This window comes from Drechmeria coniospora, chromosome 02 (genome assembly GCF_001625195.1).
Source record: "Drechmeria coniospora strain ARSEF 6962 chromosome 02, whole genome shotgun sequence".
Taxonomy (NCBI): domain Eukaryota; kingdom Fungi; phylum Ascomycota; class Sordariomycetes; order Hypocreales; family Ophiocordycipitaceae; genus Drechmeria; species Drechmeria coniospora.
The window spans coordinates 3,379,972-3,391,111 of NC_054390.1; the positions used below are offsets into that span (position 1 = coordinate 3,379,972).

Below are 11,140 nucleotides of genomic sequence, written 5' to 3' on the forward strand. Positions count from 1 at the left end.
AAGAAAAAAGCTTCAACGGCTTGAGCGCCAGTCCATGGCAAGGATTGAACCCGATCGTTCTATACCTTGTTTGTCAAGTGAAATAATACCCGCCTCGTTGAGCCTTTGCTCTGCGTGTGAACCATGGTACGAGTTGAACTGTCCCAAAGGTAACGATTCATACATGGCCCAAGTTCGAACTGGTGTATTGATATACCATCAGAACCAAAGTCATGTTCGAAGCTTCACAATTTACCTATAAAAGTTATTAAATTATTGGCGCCCTGCGAAGGGCCGATGCAACATAGATTTGGCCAGAGGCGGAAGTGGAAGGACGAGGATCCTTGCTCTGCAACTACAACACCCGTCATCTATCCCCAATACGATTGTTCTGTAGGGCGGCAAGAAAGGCTGGTTCGGAAATAAACTTTTGATGTGGTTCAATCGCAACGTGCTTTGTTCTGGCAGCATCTGTTGCTACTCTACACGCTTGTCCTGCCTAGCAATAGCAAACTCCCACTGCCAACCGACGAGGAGCCCAGATTAATGGCCACCTGTAAGCACAATCGGCGGCCACGTCAAGACTCAACAAGGATCTCGTGTTGCAAATTCTGCCTTCAAAGGTCATCACCTTCCTGGCCCCGCCTGTACCCTCCCCTTCGCGCCCGCCTCTCCTCCCTCTCACGCTCGCGGTCCCTCGCTCGCAGCTCCGGCATCGGGTGATGGTAGCTCTTGGTGCCCAGGTCGCCGCTCTCCGCGTTGGACTCGAGAAGGCTCTCGGTGATGGCGCTCGCGGCACTGCCGGGCTTCTGATAGCTAAAGTCGCGGCGCGCGGACCGGCTCTCGTCGCGAAGGCGACGTGCCTCGGCGCGGATGCGTTCCGCCTCACGCTCGGCGTTTCGGTCGGCGGTCGAGTAGACCTTCCGAATGGCGGCACCGGCCGGCTTCTTGGTCGGCGTCGTCGTCGGCGTCGTCTGACGGTTGGAAAGCAGCTCGGACGAGGCCGTCGACTCGGTCGGGTTCGTCGAGCCATCCCAGTGAGAGCCCTCGGATTCCTTGTTCAAGCCGCCAACGCGGGCAGGTCTCTCGTGGCGGTACTGGCGCAACTCGTCGCGCGCATCCTTTTCTGCCATCTCGTCGATGACACCGGCGTCACCGACGTGCCGCGCCGTCGTGTTCTTCCCTGCACGCCTCTTGCGCCTCTCCCTCTCCCGCTGGGCACGCTTCTCCTCGCGCTTCTTCCTTGCCGCAATGTCGCTCGCTCCGGCGGTGATGCCGCTCAATGCCGTGTTCTCGGTCATGACGGTGCCGGCGTCATCGTCGCGCACGTCCTTGTAGACGCTTCCGCCGCCCAGATCGGTCGACTCGGTGGCGCCCGAGAGCAGGGTGCCGTTGGGACCACGGCGTCGCAGCACCGTCGTCTTGTAGTCATCCCAATCCTTCTCCTGAAAGTGGAAGCCACCGTTCTTGGCCCAGAAGAAGAACCAGATGCCGGTGATGATGAAGGCGACGCCGATGATGGCGAAGAGGACGAAGAAGCCGACGTTGCTTATGTCGTGCGGGTCGAGGACGCCGCGGGAGGGGTCTCCGCGGGAGGGGGCTCCACGCCTAAGGAGCCGACGAGCTTCGGCAAGAGGCCCCTCGACGGCCCCTTGGCGTGCTGCCGAGAGGATGACGTCGGAGAGGAGGATGGCCGGGGCCATGGCAGGCAGACGCGGCAGCAGGTGAGCAGATCTGGTCCGTTGTTGTAAATCCGCCTCGCCTCCGTCTCCGTCTCCGTCTCCGTGTCTCACCCGTCGTCGATGGCGGGGAGAGGAATGGAATGGAATGCGGCCGAGGAAGGCGGTCGGTCGTGGTCGTGTGCCGGCCTTCCAGCCGAGGACGTGCGGTGGGAGGCCAGGAATGAGGTGGTGAATGTGGCAATGATTGCGGTAGTGATGGCCGGACGATTGATCGGCGACGTTTCTTGCTCTGTCACTGATGATCACCCGGCAAGCATGCGGACGATGGTTCCAGCTGGAGCAAGGTCTGCCGTCTGCGTATGTGTGCAGTGAATGAAGCAGATGATGAATATTAGTGCACAGTGGCCGTAGGTGTGGTTGGATGTTCAGGTACTTCGGTACGTACACTGTTCCCCCAGAAACGGCAGCCGAAAAAGGCTGTGGCTGGAGATTTGTCGGCGAGGCTGGACGGCTGCAGATACGGCAGAAATCCGGACAAAGAAAGCACTTTGGCTACGGAACCCTTTGCAGGGCAAAAATGACGACGAATACGCGCAGGACATGGGATAATTATCCGAGTTACTTTATCCGTTCAACAAGACAGTTTCCGCAGGTTTTGAAAAGGTTATTCGTTACTCCGTAGTTGCGTACATCAGCTCGTGGACTGCGTTCTGCCCGCTGGCCTGCTGGCTGGCTGCCATCTGCGGTGACGCAACAGCAAGTACATGTACTTGCATGCAAGTAAACATTCGGATGGTGGGTGGCTAGGCAACCAGCCACAACCGCGTCCCACAGACAGTCTCCACCAACCACATCGATTTGCTTTGCCACATCTGTACTCCGTACTGCATACCTACTTAAAGGGGTAGTACGTACTGTTTGAAATGAGACTAGTACCTAGTTGAAAGGTACGGGCGCCACGTACTTGCACCAGGCACAGTACGGAGTGCTTGTACTCTGTACTCCTTAAGGTGATTGATAATTAATACTTGTAATTGCATAATTGCAAGTTTGCGAGTTTGACGACTCGGCAACCCAACAGGGCTTTGAAAGGCCTCATCGCATCGGCCACGCAATCATTCAACAAGGATTCCGTGTTGCACATCCAGCCTTCACAGGTCATCGCCTTGCTGACCCCTCCTTTACCCTGCATGCTTTCGAGTCCACGCCGCTTCCCCCGCTGTCCAACGCGACAAGAGCAGCATGATGCATGCCGTGAACAATGGGTGTTTGTGCCAATCGACACGCTGCATCCAAACTAGAAAACCGCATCACGCGTGCATCATCATCAGAGGCAGAAACGTATGGCCCTGCTTCCGACACACTACCGTCAAATAAGATTCCTGCCACGCTGTGCCATCTACAACGAACAAAGTCCATTTTCCGAATCCTTCCAGTCCACTCCCACTTGCGAGCCAACTTTTCAACCACAAGTGCCAGTCTCATCAAGTCCCAAACGATAATCCATCCCGTGGAAGGGAGTGAGTGAGTCTATTTGCCCGCCGCAGTCGTAGGTGAAAAAGAGAATGGCATCCCAGTATCCCAGTGCAAAAGAAATACCGCTCAGGGCACTCGGAGTGCGGGGGCGCGAACCCCCATTGGCCGTACAGTCTAATCCGATAGCCTTGGTGGTGTTTGCGTCGAAATCGAGAGCGAACGTGTCCTGCCGCGAGCCGAGCGGCAATGCCCTGCCAGTACCGGCACCGACCACTGGGAAACAGCAGGAATGAGCACAACAGGTGCGAGGTGGAACGCAATAGAAATGCAGAAAATAGAAAGCTTTCACCACGGCATCGATGCCCTCATCGAAGGGGGAGGGGGGGGAGCCAACGATGAGCGGCCCATATTCAGTCATAGCTAGGCAATCCAAGTCTTGAACGACTCTGCTGCTCAACTGTACAGTCAACCCTTTGATGGGCATCCCGGCCGTCCGTCTAGGGATGAGATGTGGCAATGGACGAGAACCTCCCTACGGACCTCGATTGCGAAATTAAAACTTTTCTGCCACCTGCCGGTTTGACAACGAACCCACGTCAACAACCAGCAGAAGCGCACGGGGTTCGGGGAGTGATTTCGAGGACAATGCTCCGAATCTAGCGGGCGATGAAGGGTCAAGCAAGGAAACAAAGGGACAAAAGGACAAGAAACAAGGAAGAAAAGACGAAATGGGACGGGTGGGGAGGCGTCGTCAACGAGAACAATCAACAAGATGGCGCGCTTTCATTCCATACCGGGCCGTTTCAAGGAAAATTTGCGTCAAGCGCACGCCGGTCAAAACGATTTCGCTGGCTCCTCATCCATGCCGTGGCCGTCATCAAACATAGTCTTCGTAAGGATCATAAGGTGCGTGCGTCGTCGGTCCGTAGCCGCGACTCTGCGAGTCGGCCTGGCTCGGCGCGCGCGGCCGATGGGGAAGCGCCTTGCGCTCCATGCGGCTGCGGGAGTCGTCGTGGCCGCCCTCGAGCTGCGGGTAGATGGTGCTGGATCTGTCGCTGCCGGCGCGGGAGCCGCTCGGCCGGCTCGTCCACGTGATCTCGCCGCCCTCGTTGCTGCACTCGATCTCGGCATCCCGCACGCGGACGACGGTGTTTCCCGGAACCTTGATGGTGAATTCCTCGTTGCCGTACGACGAGTGCGTCATGCCCGTCGTGTTGCTTCGTCTGTAGTCGCTATCATCTCGGCTTCCGCTGCTCCGCGTCGATCGGCTGCTGGGAACCCTGCCTCGCCTCGTCGCCTTGCGCAGCGTCTCGGCCGTCAGCGGCATCTGGGACCCGCCGCTGACGTCCTCCTGATACTTGAGGGCGGCGTTGATCTTGCTCTGCGCGACGCTCATGCCCCCGCCGCCGGGAGCGCCTCCGCCGTGAGCGCCTCCGCCGTTGCCGTACGTGGGCGTGTGCCGGCTGCGGTTGGACGACGGCACGATGCCGTACTCTGCCTTTTCGTACGCCAGAGAGTCGCGTCTCGCCCGTGGCACGACGGCGTGCTTGTGCTCAAACGAAGCGTTGGGGGAGTTGTCGTGAAAGAGGCCGCCGCCGTCGTCGTCGTCGTAGAAGTCCTCGCCTCGGCTCGCCCTCGCGTCGTGCGCCAACGATCTCCTGTTCGGCGGAGGCGGCCTCGACTGGTCGTGGCGCGAGGGGGGCCGCTGCAGGGGAGGGGGCCGGAACGGCGTCGTCGGCGGCAGCGCCGACTGCGGCCGGCTGTGGGGGATGTAGTTGGGCGGCGGCATTTTCCGCGCGTCCTCGTCGAGCTTCTTCGTGCGCAGAGGACGACGGGACACTCGAGGCGCCGACTCGTGGTCGTATCCCTCCGAGGAGCGATACTCCAACGCGGCCTGTCCACGGACGCCCATGGCCGACGACGGCCGCGCGTCGAACCGCTGCCTCAGGTGACTCTGCGAGCCGTCGAAGAACGCCGCCGTCGGCCCGACGGGAGAGGCTGGCGGGTAGCCGGCCGAGTGGTAGCCAGCAGGGGCGTAGCCGGTAGGGGAGGCACCGGCGGCGGACCAAGCGGGCGGCGGAGGGAAGCTGCCGACCATGAACGGCGCCGGTGCCGGCCCGAGCCCTGGGCCTGGCGGCGTCGAACCTGCATGGAAAAAGGGACCCATCAGCTGCGGCCTGAAAGGCTGCGCGGCGTTTGGAGCGGCCGGCCGCGTCTGCGCTCTCGGCCGGGAGATGGGCGCGGGTTGCTTCACGCCGTAGCAGGCCGGGTCCTCGGCCACGCGACCGCGGAGGTAAGGCGCTTGCTGGACCATGGGCACGGGTTGCGTGACGGCATGCTTCGGGGTCAAAGGCTTCGTCTTCCTCGTCATTGTCGATTCCCTTTCGGCCGCTCCGGCACGGGCCCGCCTCTCTTCGTCGTCGTCCCTGGATCTCCTCTCCCGCCTCACATCGTCGCGGGCTTGGGCTCGCCCGTCGGGGCCGGCGCTCTCCCTCCGCGACGCCCACCTGACGTCCTTGGCCTTCCTTTCGGGGAGCCGGGTGGTAGGTTCGGAGTTGTCCGTCAACTCGACGGCCGTTGCGCTGGGCCGCGAGGCGGATGGTCGCTTGTCGGAACGTGATCGTCCCATGTTGGGGCGCTCCTTGGCGAGAGGCTCCGACATGGCATACTTTCGAGTGCTCTCGATGCCTTCGAAGGAGCCGGCCGAGTCATCTTCGACGGCATCTTCGACGTGTGCGACGTGCTGGCCCTTGGAGCTCCGCTTGGAGCTGGTGCTCATAGCTAGTTTGCCCAGGCGGTGAGGAGGTGATGGGAGTCTTTGCCGTGAGGCCACGTTCGGTGCACCCTCGTCCGAGCGAGGGAGGTGCCGCTCCGAGGCGGCCAGGAAGAAGAGGGAGCAGGTTTGGATCGGACGGATGGATCGACTATGGAAACGGTTGGAGGTTTGGTGCAGGTGAGACCGAGAAGCGTGTCGTCGGACGTCGGGGAGGAGAGCCAGCTGTATAAATTACTAAGGCAAGGCAGTGTGCAGGGCGGTGCGGCACAGGGGGAGGGGTTCAGCGGTTGGGCGGGTACCGCCGCAGATTGGGTCCGTTCTGGGGGCGTATAATATAGTAATATTACTATTACTTGGACGGAGGTGTAAGTAAGTAATAGTACAAGCATGCTACCTACTGGTACTCCGTAGTAGGCAGAGCATTGCTGGTAGGTGTGTACTCCGTACTGTAAGTTTTTAGTAAGTAACTAATTAGGTGCACTCTGTACTGGGTACTGGGTACGGTACAAGGTACTGTAACGTATGGAGGAAGTGCATGTACAGGGTACCAGCACCCCTCTGAGTGGGTGGGTGGGGGGGATTGGTGCAGGGGAGGGGCCGGGATGTAATGGGGAAGGAGGGGCCACGGGGGGCTTGGCCAGGTCAAGTACAACCAAGTACAGCACATGTACTGTAGACTGTGACTCTAACGTGTACCTACAGAGTGCCTATCGGATGCCGTCAATGTGAAGACTCTAACGTGCTGTGATCTGCTCTGGATGGCCACGACAGCAAGTCGAAGAAAATATCCCACGTCGTCCGACGATGGCGTCATCCGAACTCGAGGTCAACAAAGCACGGTCGGATGGCATCCGTTGCCACCGCTGATGACAGCACTTAACCACAACTGCTGTCAGGCGAGGGAAGAATCTGATATTGCCTCTGCAGCGAGTGCGCCTGATGCTGACAAAATGGTCCGACTTGGCTTGCTCTGCCTAGCGGAAGACGGGTTATGAAAATTCTCTCTAATTTTGACCAGCAGGCATGATTATTTTCTTTCGGCTCCCCGTGGCAGGATGATGGTTCCAACAGCCGAGGGCCCGACACGACAGACGACCTCCCAACACCTCCTTCTGCTTGCCTTGCCACGCTCGACTTTCTTCGACGCAGAGTCACACCCACCCACCACCCACCCATCCATCCGCCGACCGACGGAGCTAACCAGTCATCCAACTTGGACTGTCCAACGGAGAAACAGCAGGAGGGCGAGGAGTTGTCAAGCGTGGGGTGTGGAGTTCGGGATGACAACCGACCAAAACCAGGCAACAGCCGCCGTCTCTTCCTCGTCCCTCCCCTCGGCTGGATGGAAGCATTCATTCATTCTTCCTGAAGCAGAATGGTGTTTTCGTGTACAGCGCCGGCTCGACCTGGCCTGCCGACATCGATGCCAGCGTCATGAATCGTCCCCCATGCACACGTCAGAAACACGCCAGCATACGTGCACCGCGAATAGGTCCATCCCTGATGCGTACTGATAGGCAGCTGAAATGAATGCCTTTCATACCGCGCGACAGGAGCGTCGCCATGCCCAAGCATCCGTCGACCAGTGCCCAGCAGGCAACGGTGGGAGGGATGTGCCAGCGAGCGGGGCGTGCCTGCGAGAAGGTGTCGCTCTAGTGATGGGCAAGCATAGGACGACGCTGGCTCAAGGGCGCCTCGCACCGGTACGGAACCGAGCGTGGACGATGACGGGGCATCTGGTCCCGTGCACAGCGATAATCATACGGCCAGACATGCGGAACCGGAATCTGCAACGGCGTCAAGAGTCCATTTACCCCCTCTTTGAGAGGGCAAGGCAACGCGCCGCAAGTGGAGGCGCCGCAAGTGGAGGCGCCGCAAGTGGAATTTGACGTTTCGTCAAAGCACGTGGATTCTGTTTCATGGATGGGCTGCGATGACGCATCGAAGCGAATGCCATGCCCGGCCATGGAGGAGAATGACGAGCTGTTTGCAAGTGCACCAGCACCCGGCGCTAGACATGGGCGCCGTACGGTCGTATTTGGTGGCCGAATAATACTGGCGGCCATCACGAGGCACGATTCCCAAACACCTTATGCACGGAGGCGAAAAATTACCAACAATGAATACCACTCACCTGCGCTGCTAACAAGTCGTCCCCTGCTCGCGCTCGCGGCCTTCCGAGCCCAACTGTGGAGCACCATGATCCATCCGTCTTCCCGCATTCCCGCTCGCTGGGCATTGCTCGTCTCAGCCTGTCACCTCGTCGTCCCCTAGGCCCCGTACCCACAGGACATGGCGACGGAGGAGGCGAACCGTGCCGCGTACAAAAGTACAAGAATCAAGGCATCTCGGGAATGCAACCCAAAAGCCGGGGACCACGGTGTCGGATTCCGCCGCTGTGGCCACGCCCCCGGTCTCCGGCACACCTCCTGCAGAAACGGCGAGTGCGGTACGATGATCACTGCCTGTCTGTCTGCACGCTCGTCTGCCTGCTCGCCTGCCTGCTTACTTGCCCGCCTGGACAGCACTTTTCGCTCTCAGGGGGGTCGGGGACACAGCAGGCTGCCTGTATGAATGACTTTTTCCAACTACGAGAACGCAGGTGCGTGCCTTGGCTGCCTACGCGTATAGCGTAAGTGGTGCATCCGTAATTATGCAGCACACGTCTGGGGAACATGTGCAAACGAGAATCTGCGTGCAAGCCAGCCGTTTTCTTTCAACAGCCCTCTCAGATCTCGCTCGACGCCGAGAAACATGGCACAATGCACTCGTCTCGCGAGGACCCCTTTGTGATTCGTACCCAAAAAAAGCTTGGGTGTCGTTCCAGTGGCGACACTTGGGTTCCGACAAAGGAGCGAGGACGGAGCTTAACAAGGAGTACCTGTTGACAGCACACAGGAACATGGACGGGCACATTATTCCTGCGCAAGGAGGTACCGCTGGTATGAAAACACCAAGATTGCGGGAAGCCAGCAATCACCCGCGCTGACTCACCGCTGCGGATCCTGCTGCCTCGATCAAAGCAAATCCTGCCACATGTCGCAGGTGGTTCCACGGCGGCGACGGAGGATGGTTGGATGCGGAGGGCACTAACAATATCCTCCCGTCCGCCCGCGAAGCCTAGGGTGGGGATGGTGTGTACGGTCGACACTCTCTCACGGCGCCGTGCGACAATGATGTCTGCGGCCACGATCGAAAGGTTCATCGATGCCCAATCGCCCAATCACAGGAGACCCTTCCTGCAAGACTGCCCTCGAAGGTCGCCCACAGGGGCGGCGTGCGGCCGGTTCACATCCCACGCCGAGTCGTGCAAGCAAGTACGCGCACAAGTTCGCACTCATCGCCATGCTCGCACACGTACACGTACACGCATATGCACACGTACACGCACATGCACACGTACACGCACATGTACACGCACACGCACATGTACACGCACACGCACATGTGCACGTACGCGAGTACTTGTTGGCCGCCCCTCCGTTCATTGTTCATGGTTCATGGTTCATGGTTCATGGTTCATGTCGCGGCCTGGGGGTCGAGGAGTCGGCGCGAGATCCTGCTTCCAGACCGGCTGGGCCGAGAGCCACGGGCGAGCTGAGGAATCGAGGAGGGGGGGAGGGGAGGTGCGTCGACGGTGCCTTGCGAAGATTCGTCTCCTCCACACCATCCATCTTGCACGGCTTCGTTTCTTTCAAAGGATGTCGCTCGTGATCCGAATCCCCATCCGTATCCGTACTCGTGCTCCATGGCGCCGAAGACGATGGATCACGCTGCCTCCCAACGGATCCTCCCTTGCGTCCGGCTTCGGCACGGCGCCGCCAACACGGCGCATCGCTTTTTTTATTTTCAACCTTTTGGGGACAAATGGCGAGTGGCAGAGGCCAACGGCGGCGTGCGATTACCGGTCCGTCGCTCCGCCATAACGCGAAGCTCGAGGGCCATCGATCAATCCAGGCAGCAAGGGAAAAGCCACCAAGAATCACAGGCGCTGCTTGTGCTTGCACCATGCACCATGGCACGTACGCTTGTTCCAGCATCAGCTCCTCATGTACCGGTCACGTACCTGCGTACGGTGCGAGTGAGCTCGCACCTCCTCGGCCGTCTCGCCGAGTTGGCTCACACGGTGGCAGCTGGCCCAACTTGACACCACCAGCGTGCAGAGTACCGGCCATCGATGCATCGGACGGTCCCCTCGTTTCACGCCCTAAATTCCCGTCTCTGCTCCCCGTGCGACTGTCAAATTCGGTCAAGCCATACCGTTTGATTGGCGCAGGGGTAGGCAGCGCACGCTCGCACCACGCTCGCACCGCCGCCCGCGTCGAAACGGAACGGCACTTGGGGGTGGAAGGCTGCAGGCGATGAAGGAACGGCAGGTTGTTGACCCGCCGTCAGCCATGCATCCACCCTGTTTCCTCGCCTTTGTGCGGTGGAACATGCCAGCACCTTCTGGCGCACGAGCAGCAAGAGACAGGGCAGGGCAGACTGCCGTGCCGTGTCCTGGGTTCCGAGCCTGTGACGGCGGCGGCTGGAAGGACGTGGGTAGATTGAGGGACGGCGCTTGATACGTCCTCGTGGCCTGCAAATGCCCCGTTTCGCCCCTCGTCGAGAGGGGGGACGGAGTTGGGCGTCCGAGGGCCGGAAAGCGCACAACACGCGTGGCTGACGTATGCGACACTGAGCATCGAAGATGGTGGAGTCGAGCATCTAGAGGTTAGCACCGACGGCGCCGGCATATCGTGGCAAATCACATCATGGAGATGAGAAGCGTGCGGTGCGGAGAAACAGGCGGCTGCCTGCACCGCGGTAGAGTCCACGGCGCCCGCGTAGCCGGTGAAGCAGAATGCACCGCGGCCCATGCAGCACAGTGGCCACGGAGCCGCCAGTAGGACTGACAGCAGTTGTTCATCTTGCACGAGTCGAGTCGGGCGAATCGATGACGTAGCTGGTCCCGAGGTGCATGCGACTCGTCGTCTGCCTGCACGGCACAGCTCTGCATTGCCCTCGCCGGCGCACGCTTCGCCGATGGATTCCGAGTCAGCCTCTTGTTCAGCCCCTCATGCCAGGTCAGCAGAGGTTGAGAATGGATGTGATGCGGCGATGGATGATGGTCCATGTCGTAGTTTGCGGAAGGAAACGGCGGCGGCGACGTGGCAATAAAGGATGGATGGAAAGGATGTGTAGTGAGCGAGTGTGCTGTACCTCGCACTGTGTCTCGTGCTGTTCC

The 11,140-nt window shown here is 59.8% G+C and overlaps 2 protein-coding genes across 2 annotated transcripts; both read right to left on the reverse strand.

The window, feature by feature from the left end:
* Positions 1 to 596: 596 nt before the first annotated feature.
* Positions 597 to 1,682, reverse strand: DCS_04068 (uncharacterized protein; the record flags this gene model as incomplete). Its single annotated transcript, XM_040801380.1, has 1 exon — positions 597 to 1,682. The coding sequence occupies one exon, from the start codon at positions 1,680 to 1,682 to the stop codon at positions 597 to 599; it is 1,086 nt and encodes a 361-aa protein (XP_040656413.1).
* A 2,332-nt stretch (positions 1,683 to 4,014) lies between these two features.
* DCS_04069 (uncharacterized protein) lies at positions 4,015 to 5,916 on the reverse strand (the record flags this gene model as incomplete). Its single annotated transcript, XM_040801381.1, has 1 exon — positions 4,015 to 5,916. One exon carries the CDS (start codon positions 5,914 to 5,916, stop codon positions 4,015 to 4,017), a length of 1,902 nt encoding a protein of 633 aa, XP_040656414.1.
* Between the last annotated feature and the right edge of the window lie 5,224 nt (positions 5,917 to 11,140).